This window comes from Ammospiza caudacuta, chromosome 4, assembly GCF_027887145.1.
Source record: "Ammospiza caudacuta isolate bAmmCau1 chromosome 4, bAmmCau1.pri, whole genome shotgun sequence".
Classification (NCBI taxonomy): Eukaryota; Metazoa; Chordata; class Aves; order Passeriformes; family Passerellidae; genus Ammospiza; species Ammospiza caudacuta.
The window spans coordinates 57,757,485-57,776,092 of record NC_080596.1 but is presented as its reverse complement, the minus strand read 5'-3'; the positions used below and the strand labels follow the sequence as shown (position 1 = coordinate 57,776,092).

The window sequence follows — 18,608 nt, the reverse complement described above, 5'->3', positions numbered from 1 at the left end:
ATGTTAAGAACATCATGGAGAAATGGTGAAGAAGCTTATCTGAATAGTCTGGGTGCCTGCAGGGTTGGATGCAAATGGAGTTAAGATTTTGAGCTCACAAGTTGAAGTGAAATTTTAAATCCTAAATAATTGTACTCCTCAGGTGTGCAGACATGCTATTCCTTAAGGTACACAGGAGCTCAGTCCCATATGTGTACAAGTAGGGGACTGGACTGTGTTCTCTGAGATTTAAGGTAGTTCTCTAAACCTGAGCCACCGAGGTTATTTTTTATGATGATAATAGTAACTGGTAAATACTGCTAGGAAAATGAAAGCTGTTGATTACATGCTCTCTTTTTTTTTCTTTTCTGTCACAAATATTGTAAAACTAAAGGCTTTGTGAAAGAGATCCATACCAGCTTTACCAACGGTTGGAGCAGCAGGCTCGGGAATACGTGCTGGAGATGAAGGTTCGCCTGCTCAGACACCTGTCCCTGGGATCCAAGGTTGCATCGACCTTAGCCACAGAGGGGCCCCCCCAGGCCCAGCAGTTCATCTCCCTCCTGCTTGAGGAGTACAGTGCACTCTGCCAGGCAGCCTGTACAATCAGCGCCTTCCTGGTTACTCTGGTAAGGCTGAAAAAACAGCTTTGTGCTCCTGCTTGCCAGGGCTGATGCTAGCAGAGTTATTTCTGGGCTCTTTCAGGTGTCTTCTGGTGGTTGTGTTCATCATTAGAGACAGGGAGATTCTGAAAATGCAGTTAAATATTCAGAAGTGTGAAGTAGGCATCTCTGATATCTTTTATATATACAGACTTGATGTAATTTTTTTTTTGTTCATAAAGAAAAAAGTGGGATGTTGTTTGTGGCACTTACTCTGAAACAGATCTTTAAGCGGATGTACAAAATATTAGATATCCTAATGTGGAAAACTCTTCTCTGGTAATCTTTAATGGTAGCTTCACAACCATGATTAAGTGACACCAACTTCTGTGTGTAGCACTAACTTAAATTGTTTCCATATATTCTGAGGCAACACAATCTCTTCAAGTAGCCAGCCTGGATTTTGAGTGAAAACTTTTCATTCACAGTCTAGGATGGCTACTTGAAGACATTGTGTTGCCTCAGCCTTAATCTGCTATGTAATTTATTATTTCTAAGGTTCTACCTTTAATGCTTTTTTTGCCAACTGATTGTGATGTTGGACTTAGGATTACATTTTTGGCTATAAAATAGGCAGTAGCCTTAAAAATGTCTTCTTGAGTAACTGTCCATTGGGTGAGTAATACTTATAAGCATGTTCTGTAATTCTATTTGTTTAAGGTCTTAGAAGGTTATTAATCCTGTTTTGTTAATAATCCTTTCTTGTGCATCCTATGTTAATGTCATCATCCTGCCCATCCCTTTTCTTGTGTAAGCTTTGTGCAAGGATTAAAAAAAAGGGGAATTTGGATTTTATTGCCAGTTAGGTGAAATTGACTGTCTGGATGGGTAAAGAGAGGAAAAAACAGATGGGACATACACTATGGTGGCCTCAAGTGAGGATATAAAGTGGAGAGGAAGCAGAGTTTCATTACTGAAGTAGGGCTGTCAATAAAATTAAATTGGCAAAGCAGGAAGATGTTTCCTCTAAGAAACTTGATCATATCTGATGGGGTTTTTTGTTGTCTATGCTCTGTATTTGCTGTTGTCTCTATTATCTTTCTCAGCTTTATCACTTAGATACAGACATGAGGTCACTGCTATCTCCTGTTCATTGTCTGCTTTTAACAGTCAATAATTTTCTAACAAAGTGCTTGAGAGAAGGTTGCTCTTGAGGTTGGTTTGCATTGCAGCTGGTTCAGCTGTAAAGCAAATGGTTTGCAGTGCACCTCAGCTTTCTCAAAGTGGCTCTGCCAATAATGAACCCTTTAATGCCAGAATTACACAGCTGATCAGAAAATAACCACTGTATACCTTTTTCCTGGCAATTACTGTGAACTAGTAGTTATGAAAGCCAGTAGGTATGGGAGATGGAAATCATAGCCATGAGAAAACAGAAGATGCTTGAACTCCCTAGTCAACCCCTTTCCTGACAAAATTTAAAGTAAAATAAAATTCTTCTCTTTTAAAGAATGAAGCATAAGAAAAGAGAAAATATGCCAGATTTTCTTGTCTTTTTCCTTCTGTAGCCCAGTCAGTACTGCAAACAACTTTTTACTAAGCTATGGCCTTGAGAAACTGAAATGTGAGAGTGTAGGATACTGTCTCTTGTCATACATTTCTTAGCTTTATTAAATAACCTATTTGTTAAATTGAGTAGTATGTCACAGCTTGCAGTACAGGTTGTAGGGTCACTAGTTTTTTCAGTGTACATGGATATTTCTTCTGAAGATACCAGTACACTATGGAAAAAGGAACCTTTTCAGCTAAAATACATAACAGGCAGCCAAGATCTCTAAACTTGGTGCTGCCTTCCTTTTAAGGATGAAAGCTTTGCATGTAGTGTACTGTATAAAGGCATCTAATGCCTTGAACCTCCACCTGTGAGAAACTGATTTCTCGATGAAATTGTGAATAGTTGTCCTGCCTCTCAAAGGAATTCATCTGACTTCAATAGCAGGACCTAAAGCTTTGTGCCCCAACAATGCAGGGAATGTCAGATTATACTGACAACAATTTGCAAGGACTCTGGTCAGTACAGAAGGGCCCTCAAGTACACAGCATACAGACTAGAGAAGAAAACTTTGCTGATGTTTCTTTTTGAGAAATACTACAATCTGCACAAACTGGTACACAGGAGTTTGTAGGTAAGTGTTTATTGCTTAGTTCACAGCATATATGGAAATTCCTTTAGAAGTCAGCCTCAGTGAACCTTGAGAAATTATTAGCATTTTATAAAAATTTAAAATATTTTGAAGACATAATACTCAAAATGAAAAAGTACATGTGTCTTGTGCAACTCATAAAACCTCACCACTCACCCTTCTTAATAATAATACTTTGAACTTAATTGTTTTTTTTAATGCTGGTAGTCTTGTCTTCAGGTCTGATACAAATATGTTTGGTTGGTTTATTTTTTGACCCACTGCTATTAAAAAAACTTTAAAATTCAAGAGTATAATGGTGCTTCTGGGTGCTTGGGGTTGTAGTACTTAAGGCCTACTTGCTGACCTGAGAACCAAAATGCTTGCATTTAATTCTGCTGTGTGGTTGAGTCCTGTATAGAAAACCTGCATAATGCTGGCTATATGTAGGAAAACTTGATGCCTTGAAATGTATATTATACATGTTTTGAATTCTTGTGTTTTAATGATAATAATTTTAAGGTTTACCTCTTGAAATTGCATACAATTATATGTTAATAACTTCAAATACAAGAATATTCTGCTTACTGGAGAAGTAAGCTGTTGGTCTCTTCTGTTTAGAGAACTTCATTCTTTAACCTGTAGGTGAGGAGAACTGTTTATTTGATTTTATGTCAGTTTTGAATAAAGATTATAAGTTCACATTGTATATGTCTTTTACTAGATAAGTTCAAAAAACTGAAATATAATCATAACTGAACAATTGTTTGACAAGAAAACCTGAGAATTATGGGTTCAGATCATAAAATGCATCTTTTGGTGCAGAGAGGAAAGAGAACTTTGAGTAATGTAGACTGATTTTTTTAAAATTTTTTTTCCTTAAATTCATGACAATTTAGAAAGAATGATGCTATGGTTATTTAAGTAATTAAAAATTGCTTCAGTTTTGAGGGTTTGGGTTTTAAAACTGCATAAGATCTGAGCTGGTTCATACAGCCTGTAGGTTGGAAATAAGACTTTTTAAAAAAATCTTGCCTTGTACTGAATTTTGGTTTTTTTCCGTAAACCTGGTTTATTTCTGATTGTTTTATTATTTTAGGAAAATGAACATTTGAAGAAATTTCAGGTGACATGGGAATTGCACAACAAGCACCTGTTTGAAAATTTGGTATTTTCTGAGCCACTCCTGCAGAATAGCTTGCCAACGCTGGTGTCACAGCTAAGGTAGAGTTTAACTTCTGTTTTGTGGTTTCAAGAAGAGATGAAAACACATGTTTGCAACCACAGCATTAAAAAAAATATGCTGCTGCAATTGAATTGGTAAAAATCTTTGTGGATCTCTCTTGAAAAGAGTGTTGATTGATCAGGCTGCTGTCATAACTTGCTTGTCAGAAGAATTACAACCCTAATTTGCTTAGTTGTAGGTTACCCAGTAAAATGACAGCATCCTGTGTAAATACTGATGGTATGACTGAGTAGTACTGTTTTCAGTTATCAGGCATTGCTGCTGTTTCTACAGCTCTACAAGCAAATTAAAGCCTCATTACCTTCTGCTTCCCATAGTGCACAGAACTGAATTTGGAATTTTAAGCATCTTCTCACTGGAGAAATCCCCTTGCTGTGTGCTTGTAGGTCTCATGCTTTAAAGCTCCTGAGGCATTAAATTGTATATTTTCTTAGTAGGGTTGCTCTGATTGTAATTTGTGTACTGCCAAAGTGTTTGGGTTTTCTAGGAAAGAGGTATTAATAGAAATTTTCTTTACCCTAAGTCTGAACATCTTTAACATACAGTCATGGGTGGTTCGTGTTGACCTCTCAGTCTTGTCTGTGATGAGGACACATATTTGATCTGTGTACATCATGTCTTGTCTTGGGTAATTTTCCATGGTGCAAGAGTAGTTTGACTAATTCTGCTACAAGAGATGTACACAGTGAATCAAAAAATTTCTTTTGAGTCCTTCTTTTGCTAGTAGATACCAGAAAGGAAAAAAGAAGAGACAAAAAAACTGAATTGTTGCCAGGCTCAGCAAGAAGTCTTAGGTCCCTCATAAGTTACCTGATTTGTTTAGATGGAACTGGGTGGATATTGAAAGTCTTTATCTCCCTGCCCCAACAGCTGATTTTGTTGCTGTGTTCCAGCAGCATTTTAATTGTGTATTTTTCCAGTGATCTGTGCCTTCTTTTTCTGTGACTATCCTTCATCATGTCCATGCTTTTTGACAAGGTCTCTCTGTACCTCTTTACTCCAGTAGTCCTGACTATATAAAAGTATTTGTGTTGCCTTTATCTGCAGAGCTGAGAATGCTCTTAGTGAGCTTTATGGTTATTTCTTAACAGAAGCATTTTCGTTTCCTGTACTTGTTCTGTGCTACTGCAGTTAAAGTCAGAGCAACTGACTTTAACTCAGAAGTTGTGTTTCTGCTGTCACTGTGGTGACAGCCATCTTCAAAGCTTACAAATATGATGGAATCAGAATCTCTTCCTGCAGGACTTTGTTTTCCAGTGCATTTGTGTTTTCTAGGTAGTTTATGTGAAACATCCTTGAACTTATGGTTTTGCCTAGTTTGGTTGACATGAATAATTTTTTGACAGGAAAGGTTCAGCACAAGCTTCCCATTTCTAGGTTATTTAGTGTCTGTCTTGTTTTTCTTTAATAAGCATAGATTCTGTTTGTGTTCATGGTCTCTCAGGATTTTATTGTTGAGTTCTCTGTATCTTGAAGTGACAGAATTAGATTTCTCTGGGAAGGATATGTTTCTTCCTTCCATTGGAAATGAGTGGAGAAATGTTCCATCACAGAAGCCTCACATGGAAAAGGAGGGATCAGCCTAGTCCTCTGGACATTTGGTGAACAGAGAATCACTTATGTGCAGTGGAGAAAGTATTGCCAGAGTTCCTTTACAAAGAGCATTGGCCTCATTATTTTCTCTTTCTGAAGAGAAATGTGAAATGGCATTTTGACATCTCAGCTTCGCTTAGATTTTGGGTGTTCGTCCTTTCTTTCATCCTTTGCTTAAATCACTAAATTTTTTGTATAACTGACTTTTTCAAAATATGTAGTTGGTGTTCTGTGGTTAGTTCCAAGGATGCTTATCAGATGTCAGACTAGAAAAGGTGTTCACATAGTGAGGTTTGAACAGCAGCTCTGTGGGGATGGAGTTTGCTTAGCTGATACAAGATCAGCTGTGTCAGTATTGCACAGCTGACAGGGGACATCTGCTGGGGTAAACTACCTGGGTCTTCATGTGTTGTGTCTTGTTTGGCTACATCTGTGGCTTGTTAGGAGGCAGCTCAGCTGCACAGTCTGCAGACCAGCTGTAAGGGCTGGCCATGGCTTGGCGAGAGTTAATTATTCAGCAGGGCTTCTGGGTCAGACACAGCGGCTCATAAGGATGTATTTTCATAATGAGTGTTTGAGGAAATCCAGTTCTTCCAAAGGTGAGTGATAAAGGTGTCAATATGAAGAGTTTCTTAGAGGTTAAATAATACTGATTGGGTTAAGGTGCCTCTGATTACATGCAGCCTCTGATGTGCCCTCTGAATTCACCACACTGCTTTATTGGGATGTGGTGACCAGTGTCTGGGGCTTCTCTGTCCCCTTTGCTTTTACAGCATGAGATGGGACAGTGGCGAGGATATTTGCAGAGCTTTGGTTAAATGACATTGTCCAAAAAAATTGTGTTCCTGATCAAAATATGTAGGCATACAGTTTGTCAACAGGTATGGCTTGAAAGTCTCAGTTACTTTGAAGTGAGCAATTCTTGTTAAATTTTATTTATGTGTTATCCTTTTTATTACCTTTGTTTTTACTGCAGTTGAGGAACTTACTGCACCTCTGTTAAGAGGACTGAAATGTTAACTAAATTGTTACTTTAACCTTGCCTCGGGGCTGAAAGAGTGTGTTTACTAGGATCATGTTACCTTTACTCAGAGTCACAATAAAAAATTAAAGTGTAAATGCTATTGCATTGCTACTACAAATTTTTTTAATTGAGTTATTTTTCTTCTAACTTGAGCATATTTTAAAAATTATTTCATGTACAGCTGCTGTGTGAAAGAGTAGTACTAGTCAGGAGCAGTAATGATAACAAATTACTGAATTTTATATAGTAGGGATCTGATTTTCACATAATTACATAATACTAGAAACAAAGGTTCCAAAAAAAAGTAGTAAATTGTGGTCTCGTAACAGGAGTTGACAGTGTTTGTACTAATAGTAAGGAAGTGTTATAGCATGAAGACACTGTATCCACTGAAACTTCTTTGTGCGCTCTTCAACCCACGGACAGCCCAGGTTTTAATGTGCAGAGTTGCTTGTGCACCCTTCTTAAGTGGTTGTGTTGCAGGTTCTGGGCAAAAACAACAAAACAAATTTGAATTTATTAGCAAATTCACACTGTCAGCTGTAACTTGGTGCTTACTGAGTTGTCTGTTTGCTCAGCTCTCCGTTATGCTTAATGGCCAAGTTAAGGGATTAGTTCTTTGCCAGGTGACAGCAGGACTGTGTGGTTCTGAGGTTGGGTTGACATCCTATTGCAATGAAAATCTACAACCTCCCTGAAATGCTGGAACTGGGCTTAAATATCACATTTTGTGTTGCTTCAATTTTGGTTTTTTTGCTACTGGCTTTGATTGCTACACAACCTCTGTGACTAATTAATTATCACACAGCTTCTCTTTAATTACTGAGTAAAAAAATGTTGTAAAGCTTCAGTTTATTTATGTCACTTGACATTACAATTCAGTGTGGTTTAAACACATGTTATTGAGTAGAATTTTGTCTTTTATTATTTGTCAAGTCAGTGTATTGGGAGTTGGCATATTTGCGTAAGAAACATTATGCTGTGCAAAATGCAGCAGCAGGAAGGGAGGTAAGTATGTCTCCTATTTCTGGGGCTCCTCACAGACACAGTCAGCAGTGAGTGGCATCCCCATGTTGTGTATCCCATGCTGCTCAAGTGGTAGTAGATAACTGCTTGTATCTCACTTGCCTCATTCTACAGCACATTTCCCACCTGGAACTCCAACTCATCTGGTATTCTTCTTAGCATTGGTCATGAGAGTTCTGCCTAACAAGCTTCTGGCTTTATTTTTATTATGTAGTTCTGCAGTGGATAGTCAACATGTATATTTAGCCCATAGAATTTGGAAGGATAAATATATCAAGCAACCAAATTTGAACAAATAGGTTTGTCATCTGGTTGCTCATGGGAAAGAGGCTCTAGCAATGTGGCACTTCCCACATTCTTGCTATTGTTGGTTACAGAAGATTGGAATAAGCAGGGTTTGGATATTTTTTGAAAAACTACTAAAAATACTCAATTTTTGGGATGCAAGCAACTCTGTGGGCCTAGGTGTGTCAACAATCACATTTTCACAACATTGTTTTTGGCTGGCAGATCTTAAAAGTGTGATTCTTCAGTGAAATGTCTCTTGTGTAACAAGTGCTGTTTGAACTTTCAGGCTTGGAACAACCCACGATTCCTGTAGTGAAGATATGTACAGTACCTTGCTACAAAGGTATCATCAACTGGAACAGGAAATGGGCCAAGTTGCTGAAGCATGGCTTGAATGCCAGAAAAGAATAGATGATTATGTTGATGAACAGGTAAGAGTCATACAAAAAGTCTCAAGATTATGTAGGGAGCAGTCCATGCAGGACTGTGCCTTCAGTGAAGAATAATTGCTTGGGTATTTTTATCTAGGACTTTGAAGCAACAAAATGTAACTTTTTTCATTCATGTAAGTCATTCACAATAGAAAAGCATGAACTTAAAATACTTAGTGGTGATTGTAAAATGACATATTCAAATTGTTGAAGCAGACTGTTGTGTTCTTGTTTAGAGATGGTCTTTGAGCATTTTATAAATATGTTAGCCAGTAAATGAGCCATAGGAAATAAAATAACCTGTTCCACAAAACCCCCTAAGCTTTCAAAATAATAAGTGCATTAAATGAAATCCAAAGGAAGAGGTAGATTTTAAAAATTACTCTATGTTTCATAGTGTCATGGTGATCATTGTACAGTTGTCAAAATGGAAACTCCAGTTTGTCTCAAGGCATAAATATTTGAGACTTCTGAAGCAGTCCTTTAATCAAGTATGTGGTCTGATAGCTTATTCTTCTGAATTTGTGCTACATTTCAGAGAATAATCATGTCATTGTGCTGACTCCTAGGTTGCTAAGAGCTTAATTTTCAGAAAAATAGCTGTTTACTTTGCAAGTGGTTGTTTATACTCTTCAAAAATTTCTCCTGTGGCTTTTGCCTCGTGCTCAAAATAATTAATTTTTTTAAACACCTCAGAAAAAGTGAATATCTGCTTAGTTCAATCCTGAGTGTTCTAGAAGAAAAAATGTCTTGGAAATATAACTGAAGATAGTGAATTCTGTGAATTCTAGAATCTTTTTTCTATTTTGAGGTTTTATGAACAGTGGGAATGTGGAGAACTAATTTGAGATTCAGTAATACTGTGTTGCTTCTATAGATGACAACCATAGTTAAGTCTTATGATGCACTGTAAATGTGCTTCAGAAGTTGTTCCCTGTGTTGAAGATTTAAGTGAACTTCTGCCATTAATTTCAGTGCCTTATCGATGGAGACAGGATATAACTAATTTTATTTTTAGAGTTCACTCTGTATTTGGGGACTGCATCTGTGAGCTTTGAGTTAAAAAGTTTTCTCTTGGTCTGGCTGCTTTTGTGCATCTAAACATTTGACTGCAGCCCAATAAAATGTCATCACCTCACATTTTATGCTATTAGAAGTCATCTTTTCCATGGTGTCAGGGTGTCATGGCTGTCTGATATTGCCTCTTTAGTAAGAAAGGACCCCACTTAACTGCCATCATTCAGCTATTTTTTTAAATGGCATTTCTGTAGAGTTACATTAATATTTGGTTTCTGATGGTTGTCCTGTACCACTTGGTCAGCTCTTAACTGACTTTTCTGTGTTTCTTTTTATCAAGTGACCATGCTGCTGCCATAAGTCCTGTCTTGTAGCATTTTTTAAGTTTGCTCAGTGATGCCTGTATCCTATGCAGACAGACACTCTTCTCCCAGCTGGGGAATTTAATGTGATGACTTATTTCCTAATGACCAAAAGTACCTGCAACGATGTGTGGGGGGTGTGTAGGAGAAGCGACAGTAAAACTTAAACCCTCAAATTTTAAAGAAGATAATCATATTTATATTGCTATTTAGTCATATTTATGTTGCTATTTATTTGTAGGAAAAAGCATTTTCACAGTCATACCTTAAGCCCTGTGCTGGTGATAACCTGTGGTTATACTCTTGATCAAAAATACATTATTCAGTATAACCCTCATACCTGAATTTGCAGTGATATTTTTGTCCACAAGGTAGAAATCAGAAAGCCCAGCTGCTACAGAAACTGTGAATCATTCACTTAATAGTGAATGCATGTTCATTAGTTGCTTGCTTATTGGCTCAACAAACTTGTGAGGTTTTCTTGGTAGTGTTTGAAAAGTTAAAAAGGAAAGGAGATTTAAGAATGGTTCTCACTTATGCATTGTGGAACTGTACCCAGAGGAGTCCATCAGCAAAGATAATTGATGGACCCTCCACTATAGTATGTTATGTTACTTGTTGGTAAAAAAAAGAGATTAGCTCTTGCAAGCAGTACAAATATTAATTGTTTAAGACTCTGTAAGATAGTTGTGCCATGCACAGATATAACTGAATACACTGGGCCATGTGTGTATGCTGTGATGAAGTTTAGAATAAGCAATCATCAGTGCCTGTAATAATCATATGCTACATCTTTGGAAAAACTTTGGCCTATCTTGAATACAGGAGAGTTTTAAGTATATGCAACCTGTACATCCAGTTTCTGATTTCCTTACCAAACTTAGATTACGTTTACCTAGGAGGTCCTGGGTTATTTCAGCAAGTAATGGCTAGACAGTCATATGTGCTTCATGCCGAAAGATTTCCTTTTTTTATTTCCTTTCTTACTTGTTTTTTAACTGAAATGCTTTTGCCCAGGCAGAGCTTCTTATTTGTCTCTCCATATTAATGTATGATTTTTTTTTTTTTTTAAGTCCTAGTCAACTTAATAGACAAAATAATATGGACATAAATTAGTTTTTGTCTTTATGGTGGCTGTATAGATAATTGAAGCAATCATTATTTTTGTGTGCTGAGAGTTTGTGATGGAGGAATTATTTTTGTTATTTTTTATGAAATAGTCTAGGAAAAGAGGTTCACACATGAAATTTGGGAAGATCAAATGTGCGATTTCCATTTGGTGCAGACTTCAAGATTTGGGAGAAACAAGCATCCTGTGATATATGTATGGACATCAGAGTTTTCACAGATGATTTAATGTTATGTTTCTGTTCTGACCAGGCTGCTGGTTTCATTTCTTGATTAAATCCATTTCAGAATGGAAGAATACTTATTCACATGTCTGTCTTGCTTGTCTGATGGAGCTCAAATACTTTTTAGCCTCAAATAAGTAGGGAGGAAGCAAGAGGGTGGTAGTGACCCTCTCTTCTCCATTGGGCAGTGTTATTCATATTCAGTCCAGATGTACAAGACTGAAGTGTAAATTTTTTCTTCTGATGGCATTTGAGTTTATCTCTCACTCCCTAGCAGAGTTCTTGGGCATGAGTCATGTGGTTTGTATTGCATCTGCTTTGCTCTGGTGAAATAAATATTCACTGGGGAAAAGAAAGGAGGAAGAGAAGTGGGTTTCTATTATTTATGGAATCAATAACTTAAGATACTTGTAGACATGGAGTATTGGCAAGGCTGCAAAGGTGGAAGTAGGAACACTTGAGTGTCAGCTCCTGTTCCCATTAATGCTCAGGTACCAGGCCTTGCCCTGTGCTGTTTGCTGTGACAGTTTCTGGGCAGGCTTGAGTGGCAGCTCCCAGTTAATGCACTGGCTGTTTTAAATGTCATTCTGTGGCATTAAAAGTCTTCTCTTACAAAGTGTAGTGAATGCAGGCTGACTTTGATGGTGGGGGCACCCAAACCAGTGAGAGCTGCTGGCCTTAAATATAGCTCAAGGGTTCTCAGGGGCTGATAGTTCATCCAGGATGAAGTTCCTGATGTTGCTTGCCATAGGCTCTGCAGTACCTTTTAGAGTGTCTGAGAAATGGTATGAGTGATTTAAGAATATTTCATAGGTGTCTTTTTTTTTTTTCTAATTTTTATAAATGGTAAACTCATTTTTTGGTGTTAATGTTATCCCACTGGAGTAAAGGAAATCCAAATCCACAGTAGTAATTAAAATATGATGCTGATAGTTTCAGAAATTAATTAGGCAGATTTTTTCTACTTAATACTGCTTCAGATCCCCAGCTTAAAATTTTATTTTCCTAAGTAAATAATGATAATAGCAATAATGTACTTAGCTTAATGTAGTGGGACTTTAAACTTTTTATCAAGTATTAATTTCTGGAGGCATGCTTTTGAAGATAAAAAGAATGTTGGTAGTGGTGTAACCCAGTGGTCTTTGGCTCACTAACCTATTTTATGAAGCAATCTCTTATATTCTATAAGGTGATAGATTATGATGATGATTATTAGGTAAATTTTTAAAAATATCTGTTAAAAGATAACCCAGGTAGTTGTTTTTCCTCACTGATGAAGTAATGATATTAGAATTTTGTAAGGTACAACAGGAGGAGTTTTGTTCTTGCATTTTGTTGTGTTAGAGTTCATGAAAGCTTTTGTGTTCCCTCAGAATCAATTTATTTACTAAATCAGTAAAATAGCATTTGTGTACAAAAAGTTACAGACTCTTGTGTTCATTTAGGTTGATATGATTTGAGAGACAAGCAATTATCGAGTGTTTTTCCAGCCTTAGATAAATCAAGGGGCATGAAAAACTTTCATGATTAAATAGTGTTAGTCTAGGTCACTACTTTTGATTCTTTGACTCTTTGGCTGATTAGTTCCACATGTGGTACTTCAGGGTTTACACTTGAGCCTGCACTGGGCCTTGCTGTAAATCCATTATCTCTAGATTTTAACAGATTGCAATGAATCTGAAATGTTGAGTATTTAATAGCAATCACTGTTTATCAAAAATATTATGAAACTATTTAATGAAAAGGAATATTAACATAAGGAGTAAGAGTGGATAAGTCCGAGTGGAAAATACAAGTGAAAAATCATATAAATAAATAGAAAGTCTTTTGTTTAAGTGACTCAAATTATTAGCAAATAAAACACATTTCATATTGACTAAGTGTAAGTACTTGCAGAGTAATATAGGTAAGCTAGGTTTAATGAAACAGGCCAATGACATCAAAGTAGGTTTTCTATTGTTAGATCAATGAGTTTTTCTTAAATTCTGTTTTAGATGGCAATGAAAACAAAACAACGCATGCTAAAGGAAGACTGGGAATTTTTTAAACAGAGGCGTTTTATTGAAGAGCAGGTAGGATTTTTTTTCCATACCCTTCTAAGTTATACTTATGCTGCACATATATTTGCAAGATGCAAACATGAGTGTAGTATGTTGTACTAGTTCTGTGCAATCTAATTCTGCAACTATGCCAGGCATGAAATTTGCTCAGTTAAAATGCAGAGAAGTGAGATCCAAGAAGAGCATGTAAAGGTCTGTAATCTCAGTTACTGCAAGGTAAAACATAAACACTGTAGTCTTAGGACTGAATGCCAGGTGTTTAAAATTTTTGTACAAAAAAAAAGTGGAATTTTTGTTGCCTTAGAGTGGGATCCAAAAGCAGCCAATACATTGAGTGTCTTGATGTACATGGTAGGGAATATTGTGCTCAAGAGTTTAACAAATGCCTGTGTGTGTGCAGGAGTGTGAGCCTCAGTGTCGGGGCAGGTAATTCCACCTGTTGAGACTCCAGAGATAGCTCCTGCAGTTGTTTCTTGGGGAAAGGGCTGAGCAGAACTGTCTTCCTTTTTTCAAGCTGTAACCAGAGAGGGGCCAGTAGAAGTTTCTACCTTATTGTAAAACTGCTGTTTAAGACTCAGTACTCTCTTCTGCAGCCTAGAAGTGTTCAAGTGTGCATCATGCTTTCCATAAGAGTACAGTGGGCTTCGGCTAGAGTCAACTCTGGATGGAGAACCTCTCCGTTCCTGTGCCAGTATGCAGAAAGAAACGCTAGTCATGAGCCAGAGAGAGTATGATAGTACATTTTAATAAACTTAAACTTAAGCTTAAATTGGCAATGTCTCAAAGCAGTCATCAGTAAGTACTTTTTCCTATAAGGAACCTAAGCCTATGTTAACCATGTATTCAGAACATCTGGTATGCAGGTCTCCTCAGAGGACTTGAGGAAGAATCCTCTTTTTCCTTGATCTTAATTGGCCTTAAGTGAGCTGTAAGACCATGGCTGCTTAGGTAAGGATCAGGTCTGGGCATCTATAGAAGTGGGAGCTTAGGCACATCCTTGTTTAACCTAAGGCTTGTAGGTATCTAATGAAATTAGGTGTTTTCAGGATTAGGCCTCTGCCAGGTGGAGATTATTTGGATTGTATTTTTTTACTAATGCAGTCAAGTCCTGTTTTGGGCAGCTACTCTTGACTCCATACCATTGTAGCTAACAAATTAGTCCTAAATTTTTTTTATTTGCAAGTTAAGGGTCAGTTTGCTTTCTCCATTTGTCAGCAGTGTCCTTTTGTGCATATCATGAAACAAGACAAAAACTGCTCAAGTTCAGAATGCATCAGCAGAAATACAGTGCAAGATGTACCTATGAATCCGTCAGGGAGACAGACTTGTCCACTTTCCTATTTCATACTAGAGACAGACTTTATTTGAAGAGTATTGATGCCAAATGTTTGTCATTTGTAACTTTGAACTTCCTTTTTGTGATCAAAACGCCACCGTCATGGAATTATTCTGAATTATTCTGCTTTTCAATTATTTTGCCCAAAGAACCCTTTTTGGTTATGTGACTTGTCATTATGTGCCATTGAGTTTTTAACGGGAAGACTTGCACTACTAAAACATTACTTTTACCATTTACTTCAGCTTAATAACAAGAAAGCACTATCTGGGGAGAACAACTTCACAGACACAATGAGACACATGCTGTCATCACGTTTGAGCATGCCTGACTGTCCCAACTGTAATTATAGAAGAAGGTGAGCTGATGTTTTTGCTATGAAATCATAAAAAATCATTACTTTCCTGTTCAAGGTAAAAAGAAATACATTATTGGAACAAAGAATATAGTTACTTTGAATAAATGCTAGTTAAACAAGATCATAAAAATCTGTAATTTAATTTTTGAGCAGATGTACTTGCGATGACTGCAGCCTTTCACACATTTTAACGTGTGGCATCATGGATTCTCCCATAACGGATGACATCCACATTAACCAGTTACCACTACAAATCGATTCTGCTCCGGATTATTTATCTGAGATCCGCCCACCCAGTATGTCTTCAGCAAGTTCAGGATCTGGTTCCAGCTCACCTATCACAATTCAGCAGCATCCCAGACTCATCCTCGCAGATAATGGTTCTGCACCGACTTTGTAAGTTCCTTTTCCTGTTTTAAAGTTTTATAGTGAATTGAACTTAAGCAGACAAATGACATTGGCTGGCTATCATTATGTAATGCTAGTTTAGCCCCAGAAAATTATTTAATAATGGTACTGTGTTCAGCTGGCCACAACTCCAGCTGTTTGCTGTGCAAACATCTATATATTAAAATAGATGCTGTCAGGTTTCTGAAAATTTCTGAGGATACTGTATTACCACTATTGCTAGAAGTTTCTGTGGTACGCTTTCCTGCTTTGCAATTACAGGGACGTCAGATTCTGACTGCTTTAGAACATTGTCTTTAAATGTCAGATTTTCCTAAACTGAGCAAGGGAACTGGCATTCCTTTTTTTGAAGGATCATCAATTCACATGAATCGCTTTGGTTCCAAAAAAACCCTTTATTATATGGCTTTTTGGATTGTTGAACCTGTGTTAGTATGGCTTCCATCAAAAATTGTTGTCCCTATCAGAAGTATCTGCCACTCAATTTCTTACACTCCACTCCAAGTCTTCAGGAGATTTGAGACATTAGCCTAATGGTAACTTCCACCTCTTCGTGATTCCAAACAGTAAAAGCTGCCTGGTGGGCTGGCTTTTGTACTCAGTATGGCTACAGCTAACCAGGAGTCTCCTCTGTTACGTGCTGTTCTAAAGAAATACTTAAAAACCCCAACTTGAGTTACTTAAATGGTGGGAACACTGAAATAATGAAATACCTGCTGTAGGTACAGTCAGGGGAATTTCCCATTGTATTCCATGCTCACAGGGTGTGATGAACAAGGACAGTGCAGGTGTGTGGGGTGTTTGTGGTCACTGTCAGTCACTAAGTTCCGTTTTCTCTAAGCATTTATCTACTGCCACCAATGGTTTAGTATTCCATTACAGAGCTGTAGTTTCTGTACCTATTCAGGGAGCCCTTGAAAACTGCTGTGTTCTTAAGTATGTACTTTGCCATTTCTATAAACTCTCACTAATTTTGGTGCTGAAATGTCAAAAATTGTTCACTTTGTCTCTTCAGAAGCTAGTTCAGTTGAATCCAAGTAAGATTCAACTGTAAGAAGCCTATTTTTAGGGAAATACCACTGCTCCTTGGGGAAGTGCCATTTTATGTCTTATACTATCTGCTGTGTTTTGTTTCTTCATTGCCTAATGGTGTCATCATGTAATTAAATTTTGGCTGAGTATTTTATGGTATGCAAAAGATAAAAGTGCACAGTTTAAGAGCTCTTTTAAGAGCTTTGGATTATTGTAGCAACATGAACTAACTGATCTTTGCAACACTTCCCTGGAGTGAGTAATTAAATGTGCACGTCCTATTACTATCTATCTGTTAGGCAAAAAATTCCACTAAGTATTTTAGAACTAATTTTGAAAAGCATGCAGATGTGAGGTTGTCTACAAACTATTGAGAAATTTAAGAGCTGCTGCGATGTGTTCAGTGTTCCCTTTTTACTGGTGTGACATTTAACGTGTGGAAAAACTCAAATTTTATATTCTGGGTTTTTCCACTTAGCAATTTGAATGAAGGAAGACATTGGCATAAAGCTTTTTTCATCAAATTTAAGGTCATCAGTATCCTGGAATTATTAATTCCCTAGGTTCTTGGTCAGAAAAGAGTGCTTGAAAAATATTTTGCCCAAAAGCAGTAGAGAATCCTGTTTTCAATTAAGTCTGTCATTTAGGCATGTGACTGCTACATTGAGTAGGATTATGTAGCAAATCGTTTGATTTTACTTGCTTGAAAAAGTAAATTCAGTTGAACAACTTGGAAGACCATCCATTGCTCCTAATTGGAACATTTATACAAGGGATGCCCTCAACTTTATTTCATCTTGGTATTCTAGCTGCTTTCACTATAACTGAGCACTGGGATTTATCTAAGCCTCTTTTCCCCTCAGTGGTAGTGATGATGATGATGTTGCACCATTATCAGCAAAATTTGCTGATATCTACCCACTGAATAATTACGACGATGCAGAGGTTGTAGCCAACATGAACGGAATCCACAGCGAGCTGAACGGCGGCGGTGAGAACATGGCCCTGAAAGATGAGGTACAGCATTTGCAGTGCCCTAGCTTGTTCTGCTTTTTGGATGTGCTCACTGGAGAAAGGCTTGTCCTTGTTAATGTCCCCATGTTAATGAGTTAATGTTGTCCAGTCTCCTCAGGTGAGCAGTACTAGCAGCAGTTCCTCAGAAGCAGATGATGAAGAAGCAGATGGGGAGAGCAGTGGTGAACCACCAGGGACTCAAAAGGAGGAAATGTCTCTAGGAAAAAGGGCATTAAGGAAAGAGGAAACAAAAATGGATAGTCCACCACCTTCTTACCCCAGTCAGCAGGTACAGACATCTAAAAGCATCTTGTAGTAGATTAATTTCTGAAATGTGGCTGTTGAATGAGAAGACATTTACATTGTCAATTAATTTTTTAACTTAAAATATTAAGTTGTCAGTAGGTAAGTATGACACCTAAAATAACTAATTGTTACATTGTCATGTCAAATAATCTTTTAGTCAAAACCTGAAATATGTTAGTTATATTAAAAGTTGCTTCAGGAAAAGGGGAAAAGGCCTATTCCTACCTGTATGAATGAGAAACAAACTAACAAGCATTTCTGTTTGGAACATCAGCCTGGTCTTTGCTAAATATTGGTGTTATGTTATTTGAAATGAATTAGGGTGGGGGTGGATGTTATGAGTACTTAGTTAACACAGATTTCTTTCATATTTGAGGATAGTCATATCCTCTATTTGAGGATTGCCTTTCCCTGTGTATATACATTCGTTGCATGACTTCAACAGCATGGGTCTTGGGATGTTTGGTTTATTTGTTTTTAATGGCTTGAGATTATGAAGCTCTTGACTGTGAGGTCATCAGACCACCTAGAGAACCATGCCTGGACTACCTGCTCTGCAAGTAGCAGTGTTTGGTTTAACAACTGAGCACCAAAGCAAAGGATCCAATGGATTTGTCTCTGTAACCACAAGGATTTCAATCTAAGTTACCCTGCAGCTACAACACAGGCTCCCTGCTTTGAGAGAGACTGTCACTTTCATTTCTTCTTATTGCATGAGAGAGTGCATAGTGGTGCACCTTTGAGACCTTAGACAATAATCATCTCCCAGCAAGTGTTATCCTCTGGTTAGGATGTTTTAAGACCTTCCACTGAAGGTATTAAGAGTATTAAACCAATTTTCTTTCAGCAAGTACATCGAGGGTTTATTCTATGTATTGCTGACCTATGCCATAAAAATTACATGGGGTGAGACCTCTGTCAGACTAGTTTGAAACTGGTGAAAGAGATTCAGTATTTGTTGTGGAAAATCAAATTAGATTATATAAGTCTG

At 37.4% G+C, this 18,608-nt stretch overlaps 1 protein-coding gene across 1 annotated transcript in view; it reads left to right on the top strand.

The window, feature by feature from the left end:
* The first annotated feature begins 373 nt into the window (after positions 1–373).
* FAM193A (family with sequence similarity 193 member A) overlaps positions 374–18,608 on the top strand; it is a 37,756-nt gene continuing 19,521 nt past the window's right edge. Inside the window, exons 1-8 of the mRNA XM_058803534.1 lie at positions 374–608; positions 3,864–3,988; positions 8,228–8,372; positions 13,098–13,175; positions 14,745–14,857; positions 15,011–15,253; positions 17,161–17,314; positions 17,421–17,600. Of these exons, the coding sequence (XP_058659517.1) occupies positions 444–608; positions 3,864–3,988; positions 8,228–8,372; positions 13,098–13,175; positions 14,745–14,857; positions 15,011–15,253; positions 17,161–17,314; positions 17,421–17,600 (1,203 nt within the window). The 5' untranslated portion in view covers positions 374–443. The remainder of the gene's footprint in view (positions 609–3,863; positions 3,989–8,227; positions 8,373–13,097; positions 13,176–14,744; positions 14,858–15,010; positions 15,254–17,160; positions 17,315–17,420; positions 17,601–18,608) is intronic.